General features: G+C 43.8%; 2 protein-coding genes across 2 annotated transcripts in view; both read left to right on the top strand.

Moving 5' to 3' along the window:
• kcnk3a (potassium channel, subfamily K, member 3a) overlaps positions 1–6,173 on the top strand; it is a 34,048-nt gene extending 27,875 nt beyond the window's left edge. The window contains exon 2 of the mRNA XM_053881043.1: positions 2,589–6,173. Within this exon, the coding sequence (XP_053737018.1) occupies positions 2,589–3,499 (911 nt within the window). The 3' untranslated portion in view covers positions 3,500–6,173. The remainder of the gene's footprint in view (positions 1–2,588) is intronic.
• Positions 6,174–20,726: 14,553 nt separating this feature from the next.
• Positions 20,727–26,568, top strand: slc35f6 (solute carrier family 35 member F6). The gene is made up of 6 exons (XM_053881191.1): positions 20,727–20,896; positions 22,602–22,674; positions 22,745–22,916; positions 22,986–23,198; positions 24,533–24,643; positions 25,724–26,568. The coding sequence occupies exons 1-6, from the start codon at positions 20,820–20,822 to the stop codon at positions 26,209–26,211; spliced, it is 1,134 nt and encodes a 377-aa protein (XP_053737166.1). The 5' UTR covers positions 20,727–20,819; the 3' UTR covers positions 26,212–26,568.
• Positions 26,569–27,586: the final 1,018 nt, after the last annotated feature.

The following is a 27,586-nucleotide window of genomic DNA, read 5'->3' as shown; positions in this document are numbered from 1 at the left end:
GAGACTCAAGTGGGCGGCAAGGACCTGGCCAGGGCTCGCCTCAGTGGCTCAAGTGTGACCAGAAAGAAGATGTGTTTGAGAAGAAAGAGAAGAAGATTATTGAGTTTGCTCTGCAGATACACGTCATCACAGGGGGACTCAGACCCACTGAGGAAACCATCCCAATATAACAATACGTCATGTTGAAACCTGTGAGCCTGTGTGGTAAAACACAGAGCTGAGGGTCAGTCTTCCATTTTCAAGCCAGAACCTACAACATGACGTGAAGGCATGAATGTATAACTGAAAGAAGAAACTTGGCAAGTGTCGCTACAAAGCCGCAGCATTCCTCCCCACAAGCCCAGCAGGACTTGTGCGTCTGATCCACATGACTTGGCTGGAGTCCATTATGACTCTGCTGTACAGGTGCGCTTGTAAAGAAGGATGTCACGAGCCCCCGAGTCCGAGTCTGCTGTTGAGTTCCCATCTGATACTTGAGCAGTGCATAATCGAATCGAAGAGGACACTTCTTCCAAGATGTCCTTGAGCCTGTTCTGTGGGCTGTTTATAAACGACAGCGTCCAACATCATCACTTCTTCTACGGCTCTTTTATCAGAGTTTTTTTTTTTTTCTTTGCAGCCCTGGTTCAAACCACATAGACTGTAGAAGATGTAAAATAACATCTCAGCATTGTAGAGGGAAATAACTTGAGATCGGCAGCAAAGCTGAGCAGTGACATCAGCCAAGTGAGGGTTTCTCCGAGTCTCTCAGCTCTGGCTGGGGCTGGGCCCCCGAGGTGCTGCGGGGTTGGTGCTGGTTTAAAAGTTCAATACAATACTTTTCACCTGATTCTGATCCCTGAAAAATCATATGATCAAATCCGGACGTCCATACTCCAGGACTGGAGTTGAGGGAGGTTGGGAGGGTGGGTCTGCCATCCCCCTTTCCAACACTCCCCTTTTTACAGTAATTGTTCCAAATATAATGTAGCAATCTTTAATCCAAAAAAGGAATCAATTTTTACGGCACTTCCCCGACTCAGCAAACCGTATCGACTATTATTAGCGTCCATCACCTGAACATGGCGACAGACAAGTCTCAATATCGCTGCACACCGACAACCAGCGATCCCAACTGGATAAGACGGAAAACCAAAGCTACTCCTGAAGCTGCCTCACCACTTCCCCTCCCACAGGCATGAGGCTTGGGGAGGGGGCCGGTGCTCAAGATAGAAGAAACATCATGCCTCGCAAATGTATTATTATTGTAGTTTCTGAAATATCCAACTGTAATTTGTCTGTTTCAAACAAATACATTGTGAAATATTTCACATATTTGCATCCAACCTGTCAGTGACCGAGTGGTTAATAAGTGAAGCGATAGGTTCAGAGGCTTTTAAATTCACTTCATTAACTTTGAGAACATGTTGAGAACTTTGGTATCAATACAGAGATGCAGCAGTGTTGTTAGTGAGTGAAAATAATGGTATAATTCGTCCAACCTCATCCACTGATCCGTCGCTGGGTCGTGGGCCAGTGAAGGGATATAATCCCTCCATCTGGTCCTGAGTCGACCCCTTGTTCTCCTCCCAGCTGGCCGTGCCTGAAACACCTCCAAAGGGAGGCGTCCTCATGAGATACCACCACGACTCCTCTCAAGGCGGAGAGGCAGTGGCTCGACTCTCGAGTCTCTCCCGAGTGACAGAACTCCTCACACTGTCTCTAAGGGAGACACCTGCTACCCGTCAGAGAATGCTCATTTCAGCCACTTGTATCCGGGATCTGGTTCTTTCGGTCATGACCATCGGTGAAGATGAAGATTGATTGGAAAATAGAGAGCTTTGACTGTTGATGGTCCTTGGGGGACGGTCAGGAATTCTCAAGGATATTGGTTCAATAGTGAACACGAAAACCTTGGAAACCTTCCCAGTAAAATCTTGTCGACTTGGTATGGGGTAATAACACTTCACCTTGAAAGCATCATTATTTTCAGTTCCTCTTCCTGTGATTCATTCCCTCTTTCTAAATGTCATGTTTCATATGGCTTGTGCGTCGCCTCTTAACAACGGCGCTCGCAGTTCTAAGAGTCTACACGCAGGAGGAGGAAGACATTTGTTCGCAGGCGTTAGAAGTTCATCCACTGATGCGCGGCAGACCTCACGAGTCAAATCAGCCCAACATTTCCAAGAACACGCGACGGACAGCTTTTCTCCCAAAACGGACCTGGTGGTTTCCCCTCCTCCGGCTTGTTTATCAGGAATAATGTTGAAGGCTAATTACCAGCAAAAGTACTCATTAGCCGGGTCCACTCCTCGGAGAACAATGGTCAATGAATAATTCAGGCTCTCTCTCCTCTCGCGTCTCCCGCGTCAATAGCGCTCTGCATCCTCATCTCCAATTGCATTCTGCCACTGTGAAATGAAGGGTCTCCGAAGGCAGCGCGGCCGACGCTCGCAGCATGCAAATCACTTCTATCTGTCGACTCCAGGTCGCTCTATCGCCGCCGCCCGGAGGATCCTCTCCGCGGACCCGCGTCCTCTCCGCTCCGCTGTGGAGTTAATTAGTTCTGCCTGGCTAACCTGCTCCCGTCTCTCCCGTCTCCCCCTCAGGATACGGCCACGCGGCTCCCAGCACGCACGGAGGGAAGGTGTTCTGCATGCTGTACGCCCTGCTGGGCATCCCGCTCACCCTGGTCATGTTCCAGAGCGTGGGCGAGCGGATCAACACCTGCGTCAGGTTCCTGCTCCACCGGCTGAAGAAGTGCCTGGGCATGCGGCGCACCGAGGTCTCCATGGTCAACATGGTCATCATCGGCTTCATCTCCTGCATGAGCACGCTGTGTCTGGGGGCGCTGGCCTTCTCCCACTTCGAGGGCTGGAGCTTTTTCCACGCCTACTACTACTGCTTCATCACCCTCACCACCATCGGCTTCGGGGACTACGTGGCGCTGCAGAACGACCAGGCACTGCAGGAGAAGCCGGAATACGTTGCCTTCAGCTTCATCTACATCCTCACCGGCCTGGCGGTGATCGGCGCCTTCCTCAACCTGGCCGTGCTTCGCTTCATGACCATGAACGCCGAGGACGAGAAGCGCGACGCCGAGCAGCGCGCCCTGCTCTCGCACAACGGCCAGGCGGGCGGACGCTTCCACTGCGCGGTGGACCCTTCTTCCGCCGCCTCCACGCCGTCGGGATGCGGCGCGGTGGGCGGCAGCAGCGGCGGAGCGGCGAGTCGCGGCCTGCGGAACGTTTATAATGAGGTGCTGCAGTTCCAGTCTATGTGCTCGTGTCTGTGGTACAAGAGCAGGGAGAAGCTGCAGTACTCCATCCCCATGATCATCCCGCGCGACCTCTCCTCCTCGGACACCTACATGGAGCAGGGTGAGGCCTTCACCAACCCGCTGCACTCCAACGGCTGCATGTGCGGCCTGCAGCACCACTCGGGCATCAGCTCCGTGTCCACTGGTCTGCACAGCATCATGACGGACCGAAGACTGAACAAGCGGCGCAGCTCCATCTAGATGGTCGTCCCGTCGCGGCCGCAGAACTGAACTTCCTTCCTGGTGACGACGAACTTGTCGAAGCTCCTTCCGCGGTCGCAATCTGTCCGCCGACGCCCGAATTTCTACCTCTGACCAGCATCATGTTGCTCTGACTGTCGGTGTAAATCCATTTCATTGTCACGTCACTTCTGCTGGCTTGGTTAGTGTCTGTGCTGCGTTCAGGACAACGGTACGCTCAGCAGTCCTACAATTCTTAGCCTGTCGGGCCTTTCAAGAGGCGGGACAACAGCCTGAGCTTCATTATTCACAGTCTGCTTGGTACTTTTTTGATAGAAAACTTTTGAAAAACACATTAAATGTTGTATGAGTGAAGTTAAACAAGCTAAGAAAATATGACCATAGTGGCATCCACCGAAGAGAATCATGGAAGCTTTTTGGTCTCAGAACAATATTTCACATTTCTATGTAGAAACACTACGAAAGACAAATTCCCAACTTTCAAAGTGCATCTGAATGCACCACCCATTTTTCCTTTAAATGAAAGTGTTCCAATCTATCAATATTATTTCAGTAATATTATCTTCCCTCAGCATTTTTTGTCTACATAAAATAAAAAAAACAAAAGGGAAAAGAATTTGATGTATGAATTTCAGTTTTATTATATTTTGCAAATTATTTCCAATTTTTTTCTGTATATATTGCCATAAAATCCCTACTTTTAAAGCACATGTGAACGCATCATCCTGTTTTCATTTCAAATAAATTTATATGTAGCACATATGGATCATTTCAAGATCAATATATCAATATAGAGTTTAATTTATTTTTTTGATATTTTTCATATCAATTTTTTTCCAAAAAAAAAAGAAGCTAGAGTCAGAGGAGGAAAAAAGCCAAATATTTTGCTCACAGCCTAATTTTTTTCCAGAATTATTTCATGTATTTCAAATAGTTTTCAAAAAAGAAGCCATAAGTTTTACTCAGAGCTACGTATAATTATTTATTTTCTATGTGTCATTAAACCTTTCAATATAAGAAAATATATACTTTTGATATTTGATGCTGAATGTGGCTGAATCCTCCGTATTAATCGAAGAGTAATAACAGTGTTTGTCACTCTTGGAGCTGCGACTGCTGAGTCTGCTGTTGTGTTGAGCGCAGTGACCCTGCGACAACATCTCGTCGTCAGTAACAGTCAGTCGCTCCAAATGCTCTGGAAGCTCAACAACCTGTGGCGCCTCTGAATGGTACAATGCTGTTTCTACTTGGGTCACAAAGGGACAAACTCACTGTGAGAGAAGCTCTGGAGGGTTTCGCTGTACATAAAGCCCCGCGGAGAGATCATTTATTTATCCAGCCGTCCGACACGTCTCTGTACATACTCGAGTATTTTCACCCAGAGGAGAGAATATTTTTTCAGTGGAGTCGTCTGCACAAGCCGACTTCAGATTTAGGCCAAAACCTTTAACATGTTTCGTCTCGGCTCCACAAAAATATGAACACAACACTCAAGGAATTGCTGAAGGAATATTATTTTTGAGCTTCTGAATGTTCTGTGGAGAAATGCCAATATCCTGGTTGTTTTTCATGAGAATTTCTAATGAATTATTTTAGAATAAAATATTGAATTTTTATTTTAAATTATTTACAGAGGAGGACTTACACCTAAATATATTCAAAGAAAATATTTGAAAAAATATATTTGAAAACAAAATAAATACATACATTACGTACAAGATAGATATTTTTGTGGAATTAAATTATTCTTGTTTATTATTATTATTATTATTATTATTATTATTATTATTATTGCAATGGATTTTCAATGCAGACACCATTCACTTCAAGAATGAAAAAATATGAAATAGAATCTCATGAGAGCAAATTAAAGATTATGATCTTAAATATAAGACCATAATGAATTAAATGGTTTACATTCTTCAAATATTAAACCAATATCTATTTACATTTATATGAAAAAAAGTCATATTGATATAAACATCTGAAAATTACATGTATTATTCCTCACTAAATGACCGTTATTTAAATCAGTTTATCTTGACTTATTTCACTAACTCACAGTGAATTCAAATAACTAATAACATTTATTTATTTTACATTTTTTAACAGACAGAACAAAGGATCTGTCTTCTGTCTTTTCAGACATAAATTGACTTGAGTTTTCAAAAGGGTTTTTTAAAAGTGCATGTATGACAAGATACTTGCTGGGAATCAAAAGCAATTCAAAATAACGTCAAATGTATAAAGTATTTTAAACATCCAGGCTTATTTATATTCATTAAACATGAAAGTGAAGCCGTTCTCCCAGCAGGCAGGGAAGGGCGACGCTTGTGTCTGGACACCTTCGGTTTATACGTTTGTTGAGCTCGTGTTTCCATCTCTGACACATGGAAAAGCGAGTTGGATCGTGCGTGATCGCAGACCTACTTTGTGTATCTCTGTTTGTTGCTTCTTCTGCTCTATTTTGACAGCTGGACGAAGTCTGTTCCGCAGAGTTCACTGCTGCACCTTACACCGACGCTTCTGGACACTGAGTTTGTAAGTGGTTCCATCTGTGTTGTCTGGCGATGTTTGTACCTCATGCACCTCAGGAGGGACTGAGACACACTTGATTCAGCCAACGTTGGGCTTCAAACGTTGCATTTCTCTTTCCAAAAATGGCTGTTTTACTGGCGTGGTTCCCACTGGAATACATCTGCGATGTGCTGACGTTTGTCTCGACGTGTGTTTCATTAAAGTTTATTTCCATTGTGCTGTCTGTGTGTCACTGGCTGTGTTGACCCCGGGCGGCGAGGCCGCGTGGCTCCTCCTCACCTCCGCTCTCAGGAGACGATCCGTCCTCTCCCTGACTCACCTGAGTCAGAGCAGCTGTCAACAAACATTTTTATACGTCAGTGACCTTTGACCTTTCTTACCTGATACGATGAGCTAGTTTCCAGTTTGTTTATTTCAACATTTGTGCATTTGCCTTCTTTATCGCTTTATTGCGACAAAAGAAATCACGTATCAAAAATATGAATTTGTGTTTCACTTATCCACCATTTTCCATGTTCCATTGTTGCCAATTTCACAATCGGTCATTGAAGTACTGATCACATGGCAGACACACTTACTTCTGTGTATTTCCACACTTTTTTTTGTAAGTTGCAAATTAATGTGCTGTTGTTTGTATTTTTTATGTTTTTTCATTTATTTTCCTCATCACAAAATATTAATATTTACAATTGTTAATGATATTTATTTCTCTATTTATTCATGTTTATTTACTTATTGCCCTAATACTTTATTTAACAATTCAAATATTTGTATTTCCTTTATAGTTTATAGTTTTTATACTTTATAGTTTTTTCCATATAGTTTTCTACATCATAAATTGATCTGCTTCTGTATGTATTTATTTATATATTTTATAATATTTATTTATTGATTTAATTCATTTATTTCTCCACTTTTCTTTATGTAACTTTCCATACATGTATTTATTTCTATATTTATGTTTTTATCCCCCAGTTACACACATTTTTTTTATTTATTTATTGTTTTTATCTCTTTATGTATTAATTTGACTCCAGAATTTAATGGATAAATATTTCCATACTTCATATGAAATTATTTAATGAATTCATTAGTTATTAAAAATACAATAATTTGTTCATAATAACACTGAGATGTTTGCCTATGTATGGAAATAATAATACAAAAAAGCTTCTCTTAATATCCATTAATGTATAAATTCCCTCTCCATTAACATCCATGCAACTTATTTCCTTAGTCATTTAAATCCAATATTAATGTATAAAACTTTTTTAATTTTCAAGAGGTTAAGCCACTTCTTTATTTATCTGTTTCTGCATCTCTACATCAGGACCAAAGCGGAGTGCTTCGTCCGACCTCCCGAGGGAAGCGTCCCCACTGTCAGAGGAGCCACGGCGCTTGTTGCAAAATTAAGGGGCTTCTTATCAGGGGACATGTTTCCCAACGTGTAACCGGAGCCCACTGCGATTACACAACACGCAAATGCGTAACTCAACACAAACCGCCGTCTAGTGAATAACTGAATCTCCTCTCTTCAGTAAATGTTCCTCTTCACAATCTCAGAACCTCTGTTTTCGTTGGATTGAAATTCATCGTGTCGGGATGTCGGGGTGCACTCCTGTGTGTTCTGCACACCGCTGTGACACACAACACTCCGCTTTAATATTTGATGTGAATTCATCAAGTGGCGCCGGTAAATATGAGCGGCGCAAATCTCAGAGCCGCTGTGTTGGCTTTCATTAGGACTGAATTTGCAGTCGGGACTCCGCGTCACGTTGCATAAGGCTGGAAAAGTCGGGGTCAGGCTGGGGTCGCTCACCCGGGTGGTTACGCAACCGGCGAACCTGCAGTCTGGCTGTCCATCAGAAAAGACCTCTTCACTTCACACGGGTTCCACTGGGAGCTAAAGCTCATTTCTACTTCATTTTGTCACTGAATTTAAAGTCACTCACATTGCTTGGAATGTTCGGGGTGAGGGTGAAGGCCACCCTCCAGTCTAGTGAGCGAGCCAAAAGTTCTTCGGTGACTAGTCGATGTCTACTCCCACCTGTGGTCACTGTGGCGACCGACAAAACAAGGTCTAAGGAGAAGCTCTGTCATCCAGGAGAGACTCAGAGTAGAACCGCATCTTCATAGTGAGGTGAATAAGGAGGAGGCCCGGGGCAGACCCCGGACACGTTGGATGGATCATATGTCTCAGCTGGAAGAGGCTTCAGAGGAGAGTGAATTCTGGGGCTCTGAACCTCGACTGCTGCCGCCGCGACCCTCAGCTCACAAGCGGAACACGGATGGAAACACACTGATCTGAATGGAAGCCATACAGTAAGGATCGACGCAGCAACTGAAACAAATAAAAGCAGATGAAGGCGATGGAGAGGCGTTTCAGTTCAGCATTCTTTTTTCATCATCTGGTTGAAGAGCTCCTCATCACCCTGTCTGTTCAGAGAGGGCAAGAAAACACAGCGTAATCACGGTATCGATTTGAGGCGAGACACCACGATCCCTCCAAACAGCCTCTTCTCATAACCTGCCGCGGCATTGACTTGGCTTCTGGGAGCGAGCAGCTGACTGAGTCGCCGCCAAGCTGCCGTCTGGCAACCGCTGGAGCTCCTCAGTGGTCCCAGCTAAATGAACGGCTGATGAGTTTCCTGCCGTTTTATCTTCCACACTCGCAACCTCTGAATGTCCCGCTTCCATTAGCCGACATTAAGCCGACTCATTTTTCAGCGACCTTTATCACGCCAGCAGAGCGGCGATAATGGTCCGCTCCAGTCGGGTCATCTCTCAGAGAAGAAAATGTTTTTGTCTGAACTCAACTTGTGTTTTATTACCCGGCTGCGTCGGCATTACAAATAAAGTCTGCTTCTCTTTGTCTGCTGCTGTGACCCATCTTTCTGAGGGCCACTGTTAAAGAGTCTCAGAGACTCTGGTGGTGAGGTGCTACATCCAAATGTCTCAGTCTCTTAAGCCACATGCTCCACCAAGACTGTGTTTTCAGACCTTTCTACTCATAGTAATAAGGTCCCAACTGTACCCCAACTGTTGGAGCCATCTCCATGATGATGCAATATCTAAAGAAAAAAAAAACAATTAAAGAAAAAAAGGAAAGGAAAAATATATAAATAATTAAATGCAATTAAACATACGATTTAAAAATAATAATAATATTAAAAAGACAGAAAAAAACAAATGAATCAGAATGTTGTTATTTTTAAAAATGGGGCGACCAGGAAAATTTGGGGTTAAATAAATAAATAAAATAAAATAATAAAAAAGAAGATAAGAAATCTAAAGAAAAATAATATAAATAAAACAAAACCATTTAATATTTGATTTTTTAAAAATCATGTAAAATAAATAAAACAGAAAAAAGAAATCTTATCCTGAAATGACAAGAAATTTATTTGGAGAAATATGAAAAATCACAAACAAAGTCTCCAGTCAGTAAGTGAAGTAAGTAAAACACGGAGGAGTCTCAAAAGAAGGATATGTTATATGAGATAAGAAAGAAAAATAAAATCATATGGAAAAATAAATAAATATATGGGAGAAGGCATGCACTTTTTCTCATACATTTTTAGGTTAAACAATGTATTTAATAATAATAATAATTATTATTATTATTATTATTATTATTGTTGTTGTTGTTGTTGTTGTTGTTGTTGTTGTTGTTGTTATTATTATTATTGTTGTTATTATTATTATGAAAGCATGTGTGCTAATAGCACCTGGAGTAATAATGAGTGATACTCTGGACTGTCATAAACAGTGTATCAATTTGAAGATCAGATGGACCTGATGGACCCTCTCATGTGATTATCTCAGCTGATACAGAGAGAAAATGGCATCCAGCATGAGGGGGACGGGGAGGGTCGCATCTTATGTGATGGGCTGACATTAGCGGCGTTGCATAACTGTGACCCGCGGCTCTGCTGCCGCTGACACGGGTGCGCTTCTCCCCCCTGACCTCCCATCTCCTGGTGTAATTATTCTGCTTGCTCGGCTCCTGACACGGACCCAGCGTTGCGACCACACCAGCTGCCGGCGGCGGGCGAGTCGCTCCCTCCGGGGCTCTGGGGAGCAAACAAGAAGTCACACTTGGAATTGTGTTTTAGTCGACTTCAGATGTTTCACAGTGACACTCGGGGTGTCGTTGTTGCAAAATAACATTTGTGTTGGAGGTGTGAGATACAGAGCGACCGCTGCTGCCCGAGAAGGCGCCCAGTTACAGTCCACCTCCAGGCAAATCCAGGATTATTGCCATCCTCGACCCGGGCTGTAATGAGTTCAGTTCTCATGAAAACACATTGGCACCGTGTGTGAGCCTCTGCGGTGCCCAGACTATTGTCCGCTGCTCTGCTGAAGGAGGTTGTGTCTGTACCGGCAAACATGGGTTTGATCAGTGGTCTTTATGGTCGCACCTCCACTGTCCCTCTATACCAGCCTGCAACTGCCCCTGTGCCACCCAACCAGTCAGCGGCAACGCACCGCTCCATTTCGCCAAAACGCTTCCCTGCCTCACTGTGTACCATCACCTGGTAGTTATCCTTGACTAGGCGTTTTTCACCATCACTGAAGTTCAGCTTCCGTGCCGCTCCACACCGAAGTGGCGCACCATGATGCCGCAGTGGCACGAATGTGCCTCTCCACTGTGTCTTTAGGCTGAGCTCTATCGCCACCACTGAACCATGCAGCTCCTTCAACGTTCCACCAATGTAGGAGCCACCACAGGGCACCTCCTTCATTCCACGGCTCCTGTTTGTCTTTTACAAGGGAAACATCATGACTCTCCGCTTGGATACCGAGCTAAACCGAGACATTGTTATCTCCATCACATAGCCGTTCCGCCGCAGAGCAGTTCCACTCGGCACCTTCCAATGTCAGTTCTGCGCCAATACCTGGTGCCACCATGTGGCTCCACTTGGGCTTTTAGCTTTGCCATATCACAACGCCACTCCACCGCAATAGACACCGCGCCGACTCATGGTCGCCTAACAGCTGTCACACGCGTAATCGCACCACTGTTTCTGCTGAATCAGCAGATAATAATGCGGACGATGAGGTCAGATGTTGCCGTGATGGACAGTTGTCATGTTTCTTTTAACATTACGAAGCATTTTCAGCGGGAGAAAAACTCTGCTCTGGTGGGAAATGATGTGTCCCACATGCTGCACCCTGTCATTAGAAGACCCAAAGCAAATGACATTCAGTTGGCATGTCGCGTCACAGCTCTTCTCTCAGGTCCCACTCAGTTGTTGCTACCTTGTGAGCTGAAGTAAAAAACACAACGCATCTGAGTGAGTCACAACAACTGAGGCGGGTCAGTAGCGCGAGTCAAACTCCATCACATAGCTGCTCCGCCACACTGGTCCTCCGTTCTACACTAATACCAGGTGCCACCATACAGCTCCACTGAGGCCTTTAGCTCCACCGCACTGTTCGACAAAAAGAGGTTGCCACCAAAAACAGCTCCCACATTCTAATGTTTCAGGACTTCCGGCACACGATAACTGTGGCATGGTTTTTAAAAGTGTCTGCCACACCACAGGCTGAATTATTGTCCCCAAGACCTGGTATGGACGATGAGAGACCGTCCAGTGAAGGTCTTCTCCCACACGTCCCGGAGATTCTCAGCGGCGTTACGGACTGGACTCTGTGGCACCAAGCATGTGTGAAAATGAAGCCACGATTTGAGCCCAAAAACTGTTGGCATGACCATCTCTTTCAGAGTCTTCAGGTGGTTTGATCTCACCCAAGTTGATCTGTCTCCATCCATGCCTCGCTGGAGAACAAGACCAACAGGAGGTGGATGAAAGGGAACAAAGGAAAGTGCCGGTTGTGAAGGACGACCCTCCTGTGTCTTCATCACAGTCACTTGTTCTTTCTATGTAAATGGAACAGACGTGTCATTTTTAGCTGCAACTCTCAGATTCCCGCAGAGTCGATACAAAAGTCAACCTCAGTCATTTAGGCCCCAGATAGACAGACTGCGGAGCGGCTGATTAAAGCGCTGATGCATCTCTGCGGGGCGTCTCTGTTCCGTGGTCCGTCTTTGTGTTCCAGAAGACAAATGAGGAGGAAGTGGAGAGAAAATAGCAGACGGCGTGCGTCTGTCCTCACGGCAGGCGTAATCGCTGGGTGGATTATGAAATCACCCGATACGTGATGAACCACCGTTGGGTGTGTAAGTGTGCCGAGTGCCCGCGGTCCGCACAGCTTTTTTTTTTTGGTTGTTTTTTTTGGCCTCCTCTTTACTTGACAGTTTTCATCCCACTGTCACGGCACATCCAGTTCAGGCTCCCACCGGAGGAGCCGGCGCTCCGGGGCGCTTCTGTCACACGTCAACCTTGGAAGCTTCAGTCTGTTTGGAAACACATCAGTCTCCGTCCCCCTTGTGTGAGACCGGCTTCATTTGGATCAGTCCAAATTAGACTGCGCTGAGTCAGCTTCCTCTATTTTGGTCGCTAGTTCCACAAAATCCATCATGTCAAGTTTCCTGAAACCTCTAAGCACGGAAGCTCTGCTGACTGCTGAAAACTAAAAAAAAAAAAAAAGTTCAACAGACATTTTGGGTCCATGATGTTGCTCTTCTGTCAGAGACCTGTGGGATCAGACGATTGTCACAACAAATTTGAGCATCTCAAATTTGAGCAACTCACTTTTTTGTCTTCAAAATTCAAAATATCGAACAAATATGTGTGTCAATGAAAATTTCTGTTTGGTTATTTGGTTCCATAGTTCATCTTATGGATGCAGCAGCTCAGTCAACAAGTGGAGATCCGGAGTATGACCTGTTCTTAAAGGTGTCTAACTGGCAGAACCAATACTCGTTCACACAGATCGTGTAACTGGCACTGAGGAAGCACAAGTGACGGCTGTTTTCATTCTCACCAGTGGTTCCAAATACCCGAGTTACCGTCCTTCAACACCGCTTCCCCTTCATAACACCACAAACAGCCTTCCTTATTTTGAAAAAACTGCTGCAGTTTAAGGCAAAGATTCCAATCCTCCTATGCCATGATACCATTGAATTTAATTGTAAACCCAATCTTTCTTCTGAAACTGGCCTGGTGGGGCGGATTTGGACCCCTGTAAGTTTGACACATACAAGCCAGAGAACGGCGTTTTCTGGTCAGGTGCGGGTGGTGGAGACCTCCATGTTTCCATCTGTGGCTGAGGAAAGGGACCGTTGGAAACCATCTCCTCTAACGCTGGATCTCAGACTGACAGTTCCAGCGGACACACTCGGGTCGACACCACGCCGAGCTCCACTGGACACATGGTTGCGTAACAGTTGTCAGATGCGTAATCACGACAGGGGTTCTGCTGAATCAGCAGATAATAGCGCAGACGATGAGGTCAGATGTTGCCATGATGGATAGTTGTCATGTTTCTTTAACTTTACGGAGCATTTTCAGTGGGTGAAAAACACTCTGCTCTGGTGGGAAATGATGCGTCCCACGTGCCATTTCAAGACCCGAAACAAATGACATTCAGTTAGCATGTCGCGCCACAGCTCTTCTCTCACGTCTCACGTCTCTCACGTCCCACTCAGTTGTTGCTCCCTAGTGAGCTGAAGTAAAAAACACAACACATCTGCGTGAGCCACAACAACTGAGGCGGGTCAGTAGCGCGAGTCCAACACACCCGAGTGACTCCCATTATCTTTCTAGACAGTGACTGGATTAGCATCATTGTTGTGAACGTCACAAACTGCACAGTTTTGACTCAACTTAAAGTAAACGAATGAGTCCTTCGTGCCTGTATGAGTCCCAGGCTCAAAGAACTGGTGTGCCCAAAACATTTGTGTGTGTACATGAATCTGAGACAGACCTTGTGACCTCAGTTGCAGGATAGGACTCAGGAATCCCACACATGTGTGAGACCCAGTGACTCACATAAACGCTTTCAATCGTGCGACACAGGAGCTACAGACCCGTGTGTGTTGTTTCCTACAAGTCAGCCAGGAGTGGCTTATATTTCAAGTGAGGGCAAACTAGCTTCAAAGATCTGAGTTACTTCCAAGGTTTCTCTCAGAAGGTTGAGTCATTTCCAGGATCCGTGGTCCAAGTAACGAGTCATCGGCGTGATAGCAGTGGTCATAATCATCATTAAACCTGTCTGGCTCTGTGTAAACAGCAGATCTCCAGTCCAGAAAGGCCATGATGGAAACCTCATGTCTGCGTCAGCGCGGCCAAATAGGGAGTCGAGCTCACAACCTCACGTGCGCCCAGATAAACCTGCTCAGAATAGAACTTTCCACACATAAATATTCCCTCGCATCTGCATTCTTAATCTGACCTTCCCCTCATAATCCCACCCTCACCGTGTCCGAACCTGACCTTTGCCCAAGAGGCCTGAGGAGGAACGCTTCAATGTTTCAGCCGCAGGAGTCTGGGCGAGTCAAGGTCGGAGTCGTGAAGACGATAAATTCGATTGTTGATATGAATTTACAAACAACGTAGGTCACATGAGGAGGAGCGTTGGAGGAAGGCCACGCAGCCCCGGTGATGAATCGCAAATCCGAGAGCCATAAATCTTCGGAGGAAAGTGATAAAGTGGGCGGCTCGCTATTTGATCCTCGCCGCAGCAGTTTGGAAACAAACACTCCTTTATGACTGCAGTTGGTTTCTGACTGAAGATACGTGTTTTAAATCTCAAGTGTCGGCCGTCGCTCCTGTTGTTGGACGGATGTTTGGCCACGAAGGGAAGATCGAACATCTGACAGGACGTGGAAAAGATTCAACGCTGCGTCATGTAAACAATAAAAGATGAATTAATAGCGGAAAAAAAAGTTACTGAAATACTAGACTTAGTACTTAGCCAACCTCCACCAAGCAGCTGATTTCCGCCCTATTCTAAAGTAAATTTATTGACATATATTTTGTTCTATTTTTAGCATTGGATTAATATTTACAGTCGAATTCAAACGGACCAGCAGGTGGTAGCGACGTTCCGGACATAGACACCCAAACTCTAAGTCTAATTCCATCATCAACGCTCCAGAAAATTGAACTGAAGTAACTTTTTGAGTTGTTTTGATAAACAACAGATGGACACGGACAGACTGGAAATGCATCAGCTCCATCGTGGGGGGAATAAAGCCGACAGTGAAAAAGTTAGAGGATTATAAAATATAATTAAAGATAAAATAAATAAATTCAGAGGTAAGTTGAGAGAAAAAGAAGCTTAATTATGAAACAAAATGGGAAAAAGAAAATCAAAATTAAATAAAAAGATTATGATGAAGAAGTTTAAAAAATATATTAGTTATTAGATCAGAAAAAATCTACAGTGGGAAAAAAAGAGTTGAAGAGGAAATTTGACTTGATATATATAAATAAATAAATAAATAAATACATAAATAAATAAATGACAAAGTCTATTTAGTTTAACATATTGAAGACAAAAAAGGAGTCTCCTTCAACTTCTTGAGGGTAAAAAACTAATGGGGTGTTTTCTGGTCTCCAGATGATGACGCGTGGCCCAGACTGAGTCCAAGTGCTTTCCGGAGCTCATCCGAACATCAGCCAGTTGAGATTCACGCAGCTCATATCAGAAGGAGCAGCGATGACGACGATGATGTGAACAAACCTGACAGGGTTGCGAGGACGAGGGGACACTGGCGGCGGCGAGGGTCTGACAAAGGTACTAAAAATAGCAGCAGATTATAAATAGCAGAGAGTCACAGTCAGAGAGAGGCGCAGCGCGTGAGATCACCGCAGCATCATCGTCTCAGCAGCAGGTGACGGGAGGATTACAGTCGCTCACGTTCCGCCCGCGCAGGAGCCTCGCGCTCACGCAAGCGCAGCTTTTTTTTTATTTTGGGCGGGTTCAGTTTGTTGCTGTGTTTCTTTCATTTGCAATAGACATGAATTGATTTAGTTCAGTTTTCTTTTTTTCATTGATTTCACATGAGAAATGCGGCAACATTTCATTTAAAATGGGATTTAAATATAAGCCTTCAATTTAGAGGAAGGTAATGTCAAAAAAATAACTTATTAAATACATTTAAAAAAACGCAAATGTCAGGAAATTAAAAGAAAGTAAATATTCTGAGGAACGTTAAGATTTAATTGCGAAACAAAAAATAAATAAATAAATAAAAAGATGTCAATTGAAGATGTCAAAAAATGTTTATAGAATAATATTTTTTTTTAAACTACAGTGAAATATGATTGAAATTCATGTTAAATTATACATAATAAATAAAACAGTAAAGATTGAAATGTATGAAGCGCTGAAACATGTTTTGACCGGCGCAGGCAGCACAGACGTGGAGAACAAATGAAAACTCTCCTCCGACTTTTAAATTAACTTCCTCTTGATCAATAGGTCTGCTTGACCTTCAGGTCCTCGCTTGATGGAAGTAGAAGGTCAAAACAAAGTGATGGCCGGAGGAGAGTCGCGGAAGATTCATGAGAGTTGATCCTGTTTATGATTGATAGCCGATGGCCATGTGATCATCTTAGAAGACTCTCGACACATCGGCGTGACAGGAGAGGAGCATCTCCAGAGCCTCGGCAGGTTCTCACAGGCCTGTGTCTCTTCAGCCATTCTTCTGTCCAAGCATCCATCCATCCCTCCATCCCCTATCCTTCCATCCTTCATCCATCCACCTACCCATCCATTCATCCCTCCCACTCTCCCTCTATCCATCCATCTATCCATGTACCATCCATCTATCATCCACCTACCATCATCCACCTACCCATCCATTCATCCCTCCCACTCTCCCTCTATCTATCCATGTACCATCCATCTATCATCCACCTACCATCCATCCATCTACCCATCCATTCATCCCTCCCACTCTCCCTCTATCATCCATCTATCCATGTACCATCCATCTATCATCAACCTACCATCCATCCATCTATCTACCTATCCATTCATCCCTCCCACTCTCCCTCTATCATCCATCCATCCATCCATCTATCTACCCATCCATTCATCCCTCCCACTCTCCCTCCATCCATCATCCATCCCTCCATGAATTCACCTACCCATCATCCCTCTATCCCTCGCTCCATCATCCCTCCCTCCATCCCCTATCCTTCATCCATCCACCTACCATCCATCCATCTATCTACCCATCCATTCATCCCTCCCACTCTCCCTCTATCATCCATCTATCCATGTACCATCCATCTATCATCAACCTACCATCCATCCATCTATCTACCTATCCATTCATCCCTCCCACTCTCCCTCTATCATCCATCCATCCATCCATCTATCTACCCATCCATTCATCCCTCCCACTCTCCCTCCATCCATCATCCATCCCTCCATGAATTCACCTACCCATCATCCCTCTATCCCTCGCTCCATCATCCCTCCCTCCATCCCCTATCCTTCATCCATCCACCTACCATCCATCCATCTATCTACCCATCCATTCATCCCTCCCACTCTCCCTCTATCATCCATCTATCCATGTACCATCCATCTATCATCAACCTACCATCCATCCATCTATCTACCTATCCATTCATCCCTCCCACTCTCCCTCTATCATCCATCCATCCATCCATCTATCTACCCATCCATTCATCCCTCCCACTCTCCCTCCATCCATCATCCATCCCTCCATGAATTCACCTACCCATCATCCCTCTATCCCTCGCTCCATCATCCCTCCCTCCATCCCCTATCCTTCATCCATCCACCTACCATCCATCCATCTATCTACCCATCCATTCATCCCTCCCACTCTCCCTCTATCATCCATCCATCTATCTACCCATCCATTCATCCCTCCCACTCTCCCTCCATCCATCCATCCATCAACTCAGCCTCACTTGTTTTCACCCTTCATATCAAACACAAACATCAGCTGAAATCCAGTCCGACCTTGGAGCGTCTGAGATTGGTTGTATTATGGGATGTGTTGTCGACATGTGTGCGACTGGAGAAGCTCTTACATAAGTCGACAGGTCGGAGGTCAGTGGAGTGTGAAATCTGTCCAGGTGAGCATCACTGAGACTGTCATGAATTATTCTCTCGAGGTTCCTCCGGACGGCTGAGCATCTAGGAACCTGAGCCGGTCACGTGACCCGTCCGGCACGACACGAAATCATTCCTCGTCTTGATGGGCTTCAGAAGAACGTCTGATGCCGTCAGCTGTCAAAACTGAAGGCGTCTTCAGATGAGAATTTAACAGCGTCTGGCTGAAGCATCCCTGCAGAGCTGACGTCCTTCATTCATTCACATTTTCTCTTCTTTCAGGCCAGTTTGAAGTTGTCCTGCAAGAACCTCCTGACTTTGACAGACTTCTGAGATTTCATGAATAAGAAATGGCCCTCTATATGCTGACTTTAATATTTAAACTGACCCTCTCTGACTTACTGCACCACTTTAAATCACCTGCGAGTTGTGTGAGCGCACCCCCACATCATGTCCCCGTGTCAGAGGTGAGCCAACACCAGTACTTACAACTCTCTTGCTGCATTTCAAGGGAGTGAGATTCGCATTTTAAAATGATGCTAATTCTGCTGCAATAAAACAAAACTGTGCTACAACGTCCAGACTAATGCTGAGGTGACATCCACTGCATAACAAAGTGCGCATTAAAATTTCACAACTAAATGGAGAGTTTTCAGAAATAGAAAAAGCCCAACAGTAACTACACATGTAGCTGTTCTTCTAAGTTTCACCTTGGTTTCATTGATCCTAATATTCATTGATCATGTTCTCGATACTTTGTAGCATTATTGCATCCATCTTGGTGAGATGGGCAACTGGGGGACGGTCCACGGCTGCTCCACTTCAGAAGAGGTTGAAGTGGCATCATGGATGGCAGAAGTCTGGGCCTTTTAACTGACACTGCTGCCCCCGAGACCCAAGCTCAGATAAGACATTGGAACGAAAAACACAACTATTCATCATATAAATATTGTGTTCAGTCACGGCTCTCTCTTAAGTTGGGATGGTTTCAGTGAAAATCTAAGCATATTATAATCATGTAAATATTATGGACGTTCATTGCCTTTGCTTGAGGAAAAAAATAAATAATTTGAATTCATCTTTTTCTTTGTATTTTTTATTGTAATTATGTATGTGTGTCTCTGTTTGTTGTTGCTGTTATTGTTGGTTTCCTCTGTTTTTAAAAGCCATTCATTTATTTTATTTTTAATCTGTCATGCTTTATTATGTAATTTCCCCCTTAGTTTTAGGATTTTTTTATTTTTTTTTTCTTTATTGGGAAGGATGTGTCATCCACAGGAGTTGCCTGCATGTTGAAGGTTCTAGAAGTATTTTGAAGTATTTTGATTACTCAGGAAAAATACCAAGTAGAGGGAAAAACAGAATAAAAATACTCCTTGAAACCTTGAAATGAATTACTCAGAAAAACTTAAAATGAATGAATGATTGTATATTTCAATACTCTAATACATTGTTGATGTTAATAATAAATCATTTTCGTGTTAAAACAGAAATTATGTGGGATGTTTTTGTCTCGTAATTCAATACGTAAGTAATAGAAATTCATTATTGTGTGATATAAAACCTTTTAATAATGAAAAAATAATAATATCACAAACATTTTAAAGACGCAAGTATTCATCTGTGACTTGTTTATGACTCTGATATTTCATGTTCAATCACGCTGTCATTCATCCGGGAGACGATTCTCCTCCAGCAGTGCAGGAGTCGTCCGACCCTCTACACTTGAGCTGTGATGATAATGGAGGATGAGGCCCATTGTTCTTATCAGCGATCGCCGCTGCCTTGATGAAGAGCGGGACATTAATCAGCACTAACTAATTGATGGCCACTTTCAGTGATTAAAAGTATGATGAAGTTGCATTGTGTCACTGAAATCAAAAGGATGTTTGACCTCAACAGAAGCTTTGTGAATGAACATCAGTGCTGTGATTGGAAATGTCATGTTGTTTTTTTTCATGATCTTTTCCAACTCTACATTTTTCACGAGGATTGTTTTGTCGCAGGCCACAGTGAAGACGCAATACAGGTCTATATCTCCCCCTGCTGTCTCTTCTGAAGCTTGCTGCGGTGTTAGTTCGTAATTTTTAGTGTTTTATTATTATTATTTAATACGCTTAAGTTAACCGCAATTCACAGTTTGCAATACGATATAATTTCTTATATTATTATTATTATATAAACAAAAATTCTAGGAGTCGGTGTGTTACCATCATAAAGGTCGTTGACATTATATAAATAATTTATAGGCATAATACGTTGAAATGATTCCGATAATGACATGAAAGCTATTAAAATAAGTTGAATATTGACCTTTTGAAATGAAGTATTAAACACAGCGTGCCACATTCAATTAGCTGTGACCGCCTGTTTTTAAGGAACGATTTATAAATCATTGAAATATTTTTTGAATATTTCCAAATACACTGAAAAATGATCATTTAATCTAATAAATACATGTATTCGATAAACACTGTATTAAACAGACAGAAGAAACTATCTTCTAACTTTCATTTGGGGGAAAAGAAAATACCGATCGCGAAATTAAATCCACCAACGATTGATCATGAACAGAGACTGCGACTGTTAATCACCACTAACAGTTTGTTTGACTTCTGGTTTCGTTATTATGATAATTACCGATACTTACACGCGATTGGTCGGAGGCTGGGATTTCCGACAGCCCTTGAACGCAGCACGCAATAAAGCACCGAGGTCAGCTGACTGGTTCGTCATGTGCCGTTCACAGCCAGCAGCAGGAGCAGCTTCACTGACCACAACAAGCGGGACCTGCTCTGACCTGGACAGACCTTCTGCTCGCGACTCGGACGACATGGCGTGGACCAAATACCAGCTCCTGCTGGCGGGACTGATGCTGACCACCGGGTCTATCAACACGTTATCGGCGAAGTGAGTGACCTCATTCCTTCTGTTTGTGCCGTGAGCTCGTCGTTAAAAAGTCAACTTCCTGGATGAAAGGGGCGAAAAAGTACAGTGAGATATTCCTATTAGCCTGGTAGCTACAGCGTTATTACACATACATGAGCGTGTAACGCACATGAAAGTAGCTAGCCACCGATGCTAACCTGAAGAAGCTAGTGTTTTCTTTTGTTGGTCGTCATCGATATCGATGATCGGGTTGCGATAGCTGGTAGAAAGTGTTGCAACAGAAAGGTCAGTGAGACAACACGTCAAATGAAACTTCCAGGCGAACTTGCGATTCATTTTCACTTCACTTAAATCAGATTGGCACAAACGTTGAATTCATTTCAATTGAAGATCAGTGGGGAAACGACTTGGATTTTTCATAAATGTATTATCTTAAAAATATCTAACTTTCAAGTTTAATAGTTTTTATTATTATTATTATTATTTCAAATGTATCTTTGTTATTTTATTGCTGTTTGAATTGTATTTCCAAGCTTAAGAAACTCTGTCCTGTTCATTTATTGGAAATATTAATAAGGTCACAGACAGCGTTATTACCTCTTGTTATTACAATGTCATGAATTAGATTAGATAAGCTTTATTAGTCCCTCAGTGGGGAAGTTGGACTGGTCTTTATTGAGACAGTCTTGTGAGCGTAAGATGTTCGTAACTAAGAGGGCGATTGCGAAGTCTGTGTCAGGGTCAGAAGAGACTGTCGCAGGTCAGCATGTTCCAAAGCATCTGCCGCGTCAGCTCTCTCTCCGCACTCACTTCTCCACGCTCTAAAGTTGCCACCATCCAAGATGCGTGTCGGCTGAGGTTTGGTGCGAATGCGTCACGCCAAGTCACGCCTCCGACCAAAGGAATGCAGCCACATTCTGATCAGCTGAGATGTTTGATCAGTCAGGCAGATTGTGAGGTTCAAACCACTGTTCCAGAAACTGCTGCGTCGTCAGGTCTCCTTCTCTTTCTGCTCACATGCCTCTGTCCGACTGTGTCGCCATGTAAAAGCTAGTGACTCATTACAGAGACGGCGTGAAAAAAGTCTTATCTGCAGTCAGCAACAGTGGAGAGCATCATGTGGTCCCATCCGACCCTGTCTGACCCCATCTGATCCATACTCTACCGTCTATTACCTGACCCGTCTGCGAAGTGACACACGGCCCACCTGCGTGTCAGAAGTGGCCTCTAATGGCATCTTCACTTCATGTGTTGAGAAGAACAATAGTCACACGCCTGATGTGACGTCCTATATCTTCATGCTTCCTACATCCTTGTGTGAGCGCCCCATACGTCCTCACACGGGTGTGTCTTATGTCATGCTCATGTTTCCAACATCACTTCCTGTATCCTCATGTTGATGCTTCCTAAGTCTTCATACTCCTGTTTCCTACGTCCTCATGTAGTTTCCTGGGTTCTGCTTCTCTTCCTATATCCTCGTACCAATGCTTCCTACGTCCTCATGTTAATGTTTCCTTGGTCACTTCCTATATCCTCATGCTAGCATCGCCTACGTCTTCGTGTTAATGTTTCCTAGGTAGCTTCCTATATCCTCATAATAATGCCTCCTAACATTCTCATGTTAATGCATCCTGTGGCTTCATGTACATGCATCTTACCAAAGCTTGATCCGACTTGCTCGTTGTCAATATCACCAGCGTGCTAACGTTGTTTGTTTCCTTCACAGATGGGCAGATTTATTCACAGCGAAAGGTTGCCATGACGACCCGGCACATCAGTTCTCTCACCCGTTTGTGCAGGTACAGTTACAAACAAAGTCGGCATCTCTGAAAAGTGTTGGCGATGCTCACGCTCTCTCCTGGTTCCCAGGCGGTCGGGATGTTTCTGGGCGAGTTCAGCTGCCTGGGCGTCTTCTACATCCTGCTGTGCCTCGACAAGCGCAAGCCCGAGCCCACCATGAACCCGGGCCAGAGCTTCAACCCCATCCTCTTCCTGGCGCCGGCCATGTGCGACATGACGGCCACGTCCACCATGTATGTTGGTAAGTGATGGTCCGATGCGCCTCTGACACAGAACTGGATGGTTTTGGCTAAACACACCTGTCCGGCAGCTCTGAACATGACCAGCGCCTCCAGCTTCCAGATGCTGCGTGGAGCCGTCATCATCTTCACCGGTCTGCTCTCCGTGGCCTTCCTGGGTCGCCGCCTGGTGGCCAGTCAGTGGACGGGCATCTTCATCACCATCCTGGGCCTGGTGATTGTGGGACTGGCCGACTTCCTGAGCGGCAACCACGACTCGCACAAGCTCAGCGACGTCATCACAGGTGAGGCTTCGCGCTCCTCTTCTAATGCTTCCTACGTCCTCGTGTTCATGTCTCTTAGGTTGATTCCTACATCCTCATTCTATTGCTTCCTACATCCTCATTCTTTTGGTTTCTACGTCCTTGTGTTAATGTTTCACAGATCGCTTTGTACATCCTCATACGAATGCTTCCTACATCCTCGTGTTAATGTTTCCTTGGTTGCTTCCTATATCCTCATACAAATGCTTCCTACGTCCTCATGTTAATGTTTCCTCTGTCGCTTCCTACATCCTCATGTTAATGTTTCCTCTGTCGCTTCCTACGTCCTCGTGTTCATGTTTCCTCTGTCGCTTCCTACGTCCTCATGTTAATGTTTCCTCTGTCGCTTCCTACATCCTCATGTTAATGTTTCCTCTGTCGCTTCCTACGTCCTCGTGTTCATGTTTCCTCTGTCGCTTCCTACATCCTCATGTTCATGTTTCCTCTGTCGCTTCCTACATCCTCATGTTAATGTTTCCTCTGTCGCTTCCTACATCCTCATGTTAATGTTTCCTCTGTCGCTTCCTACATCCTCGTGTTAATGTTTCCTTGGTCGCTTTCTACATCCTCATACGAATGCTTCCTACGTCCTCGTGTTCATGTCTCTTAGGTTGATTCCTACATCCTCATTCTATTGGTTTCTACGTCCTTGTGTTAATGTTTCATAGATCGCTTTGTACATCCTCATACGAATGCTTCCTACATCCTCGTGTTAATGTTTCCTAGGTCACTTCCTACATCCTCATTCTATTGCTTCCTACGTCCTCGTGTTAATGTTTCCTCGGTCGCTTTCTACATCCTCATACGAATGCTTCCTACGTCCTTGTGTTCATGTTTCCTAGGTCACTTCCTACATCCTCATGTTAATGTTTCCTCGGTCGATTCCTACATCCTCATGTTAATGTTTCCTCGGTCGATTCCTACATCCTCATGTTAATGTTTCCTCGGTCGATTCCTACATCCTCATGTTAATGTTTCCTCGGTCGATTCCTACATCCTCATGTTAATGTTTCCTCGGTCGATTCCTACATCCTCATGTTAATGTTTGCTAGGTCACTTTCTACATCCTCATGTTAATGTTTGCTAGGTCGCGTCCTACATCCTCATGTTAATGTTTGCTAGGTCACTTTCTACATCCTCATGTTAATGTTTGCTAGGTCACTTTCTACATCCTCATGTTAATGTTTGCTAGGTCACTTTCTACATCCTCATGTTAATGTTTGCTAGGTCGCGTCCTACATCCTGGTGTCGATGTTTCCTCGGTCGCTTCCTACATCCTCATACTAATCCGGTCTCCTCCTCATCCTCCTCTTCAGGGGATCTTCTCATCGTCATGGCGCAGGTGATCGTGGCCGTGCAGATGGTGCTGGAGGAGAAGTTTGTCTACAAACACGACGTGCACCCGCTCAAAGCCGTCGGCACTGAAGGTTTGCTGACGACTCGTTTTTTACCAAATTATATAAGTTCTGTAAACGTCTGGCTGCTGTTGACAGTAAACTTCAAACTTTGGATTCCTTCTCAAGGCTGACGCACTCTCTTTACCTGTCGCCGCTCACATCAATACAGCAGAGGTCAAAGGCCAAACATGCAACTGTTGCCAAAGACATCACTGACTGTCAATCATTCCATACATTCTTAGTTCGATTCTAATGCAACTGACAGAGCAACATCGCTAGTATGATTCACCATAATATTTCTAATAACCTACATCCTGTGGAAATAAAAAAATCTGCAGCCACAAGAGGACTCTCTTCAATAATTTATTGTATTCATTAGACTTGTACACTAAAACATGTTTTAAATGTAAAGATATCAGTTAATTGCCTTGTAGTATTGGAAAAAAAATATTGTGACTATATTGTGACTTTTAATATGAAGAAATGTATTAAAATTCAGTAATATTGGTATATAAAGAAAAATTGTAGAACACTAAAACAAAACAAAAAAAAAAAATATATATATATATAAGCTGTATTTTGAGTTATAATAAATGTAGTCGTTCTTGTTGAATAACATGATAATCACATGACGGAGTACGTTACCTTTGTTAGTTTCTTTTTTTAATCTATAAAAATAAATAAAGAAAACCACAAACCATACAAGCATATCTATATACAGGGAAATGTAAATTATAAAATGATATTTGTCATAATACAATATTTTAAAATGTGTTTGTATTTAAGAATAACAATAGTAAAAGTAAATAAAAATACCATTTCAAAAGGTAGTGCTGGGTCGGCACTTAAAACCTGAATAATTTTTAATAATAAATGAGGTCTTATTTTTTTGTTGTTTTTTTTTCACCTATGGTAAAATAATAAAATAAGTGTAAGTAAATGAAACACAATATTCACAGTTAAGTTCCTACATCTACATATAATGTTTTAAATAGAGCCAAATAAGACGTGAAACAGAGGCCAAACCTTTTGTAGCACTGAGACATTTCCAACATGGAATGTGAACCAGAGAATGTTAATGTTAAAGCTGGCTGTGTTTCTCTCTCCCAGGTTGCTTCGGCTTCTTCGTCCTCTCCCTGCTGCTCATCCCCATGTACTTCATCTACGTGGGGAACTTCGGCAGCAACCCTCGCCACGTGCTGGAGGACGCGCTGGACGCCTTCTGCCAGATCGGCCACCAGCCGCTCATCCTGCTGGCGCTGCTGGGCAACACGGTCAGCATCGCCTTCTTCAACTTCGCCGGCATCAGCGTGACCAAGGAGATCAGCGCCACCACGCGCATGGTGCTGGACAGCCTGCGCACGCTGGTCATCTGGGTGGTCAGCCTGGCGCTGGGCTGGGAGCACTTCCACTACCTGCAGGTGCTGGGCTTCCTGGTGCTGCTGCTGGGGGCCGGACTCTACAACGGACTGCACTACCCCCTGCTGCTCAGGTGCCTTTCCTGCATCCGCTCCTTCAACCTGGACGTGGAGAGAAACGCGGGAGAAACAGAGAGACTCCTGGGTAACGGAAACGTTCCGACCCGGGACGAGAGCTAGACGACGCTGACGGATCCTCCTCATCGAACACCACCCATACAATGACGTTCTTAGATATTTATTCCTCTGATTCCTGAATCTGACTCACGTCAGGTACTCACCTTTCATTTTTTTAGATTTTTATTTTCTTTTTTTACATGAATACGGGGGGGGGGGGTTTGTGCCAAAGCCATTTCTATACGTGCAATCCAATGAATCGCCAAGAGGGGGCGCCACTTGGACTGGAATTCAACTTCAGTTCGACTGGATCGCAAACTGAAAAGGGAACTATTGATCGATCACACTGGCTGTTTTCTTCTCGACACTGAAACGTTGTTAAAAAATGAAATCATGTTTTTTAAAATAAAAATGTCTATTGCTGGCAGACCGCTGTTTGTGTTTTGTTGAATGCAATGTGTTTACATGAGTATAGCTGCTGTTTTGCTCATGATAATAATGTTTAAAGCGTGAATTTGGCGGGTTGGTAGACGCTTCTGGCTCAGCTCTTTTTCAGGCCACCGGCCGGCTGTGTTTCCCAGCTCTCCAGAAGCTCGGCAGAGTCCAGTGTCACCAGCAGCTGACACCTGCCGGCCGCCCTTCCTGACCAGAGCCCACATCCTCCCCGAGGACTGCTGACTGAGGTCGAAGGTGAGACTCGGGAACCACCCGGGGATTGTCCTCTTGACCTCCTCCGGCTTCAGAAGCCGGGTGTAAGAAAACATGCCAATTAGCCTCACAGACAGACGGATTCAGCCGAAAACACTTAGACGGCGTGATGGTATTTAATGGTATTTAATATTAACGTTCCTGCAGTAGTGTAAATAACTGATGCTTATTCCAAATTATATTTTCAATATAGTCATTCTGTTATAATCTTAAATAATTCAAGTTTTTAAACCTCCAAAAATATATATTTATGCCAATATATGTTTTCTTGTTTTATTTTGTCTTTATTCCTTTGCTTGTTTTTACGTGTTTTGTTTAAATATTCAGTAGCTTTTTAAAATCAAACTGCAGCTCACAAACTTCCAGTCTTGACCACTAGAGAGCGGTGTGTCAACAGAAAATTGGTTTCACGTTTGAAATTGATATTCGTGTCCATTTACAAAATATTCGAATGACCGAAGAAGCGAAAATAAAGAAATATGTTTTTGAAAAGGTTAATTTAACAGCAACATTGTGATTTTTACTTCCTCTTTTTCTGGACTAAATAAACCACGTGATGCATCGGCTACAATAAAGAACCGAAACGGCATAAAAAAAATAGCGAATGACGTCACAAGTTGTCATGAATCTGTTCTTTGTAATAACGACAATAAACAAATCCAGCTCCGGGGACTTTGAGGGGAAAAGTTTTATTGGGTCAAAATGGCTCCTGTGGGATTTGGGATTTTTC

Source organism: Synchiropus splendidus, chromosome 12 (genome assembly GCF_027744825.2).
Source record: "Synchiropus splendidus isolate RoL2022-P1 chromosome 12, RoL_Sspl_1.0, whole genome shotgun sequence".
NCBI lineage: Eukaryota > Metazoa > Chordata > Actinopteri > Syngnathiformes > Callionymidae > Synchiropus > Synchiropus splendidus.
Note: the sequence above shows the minus strand (reverse complement) of the source record. Positions and strands in the feature narration are given on the sequence as shown.

Coding starts and splice junctions, on each gene's coding strand:
- slc35f6 (XM_053881191.1), top strand. CDS start 20,820: ATGGCGTGGACCAAATACCAGCTCCTGCTGGCGGGACTGATGCTGACC. Junction 22,917..22,985: donor CACGTCCACCATGTATGTTG/GTAAGTGATGGT, acceptor CCTGTCCGGCAG/CTCTGAACATGACCAGCGCC. Junction 24,644..25,723: donor CAAAGCCGTCGGCACTGAAG/GTTTGCTGACGA, acceptor TCTCTCTCCCAG/GTTGCTTCGGCTTCTTCGTC.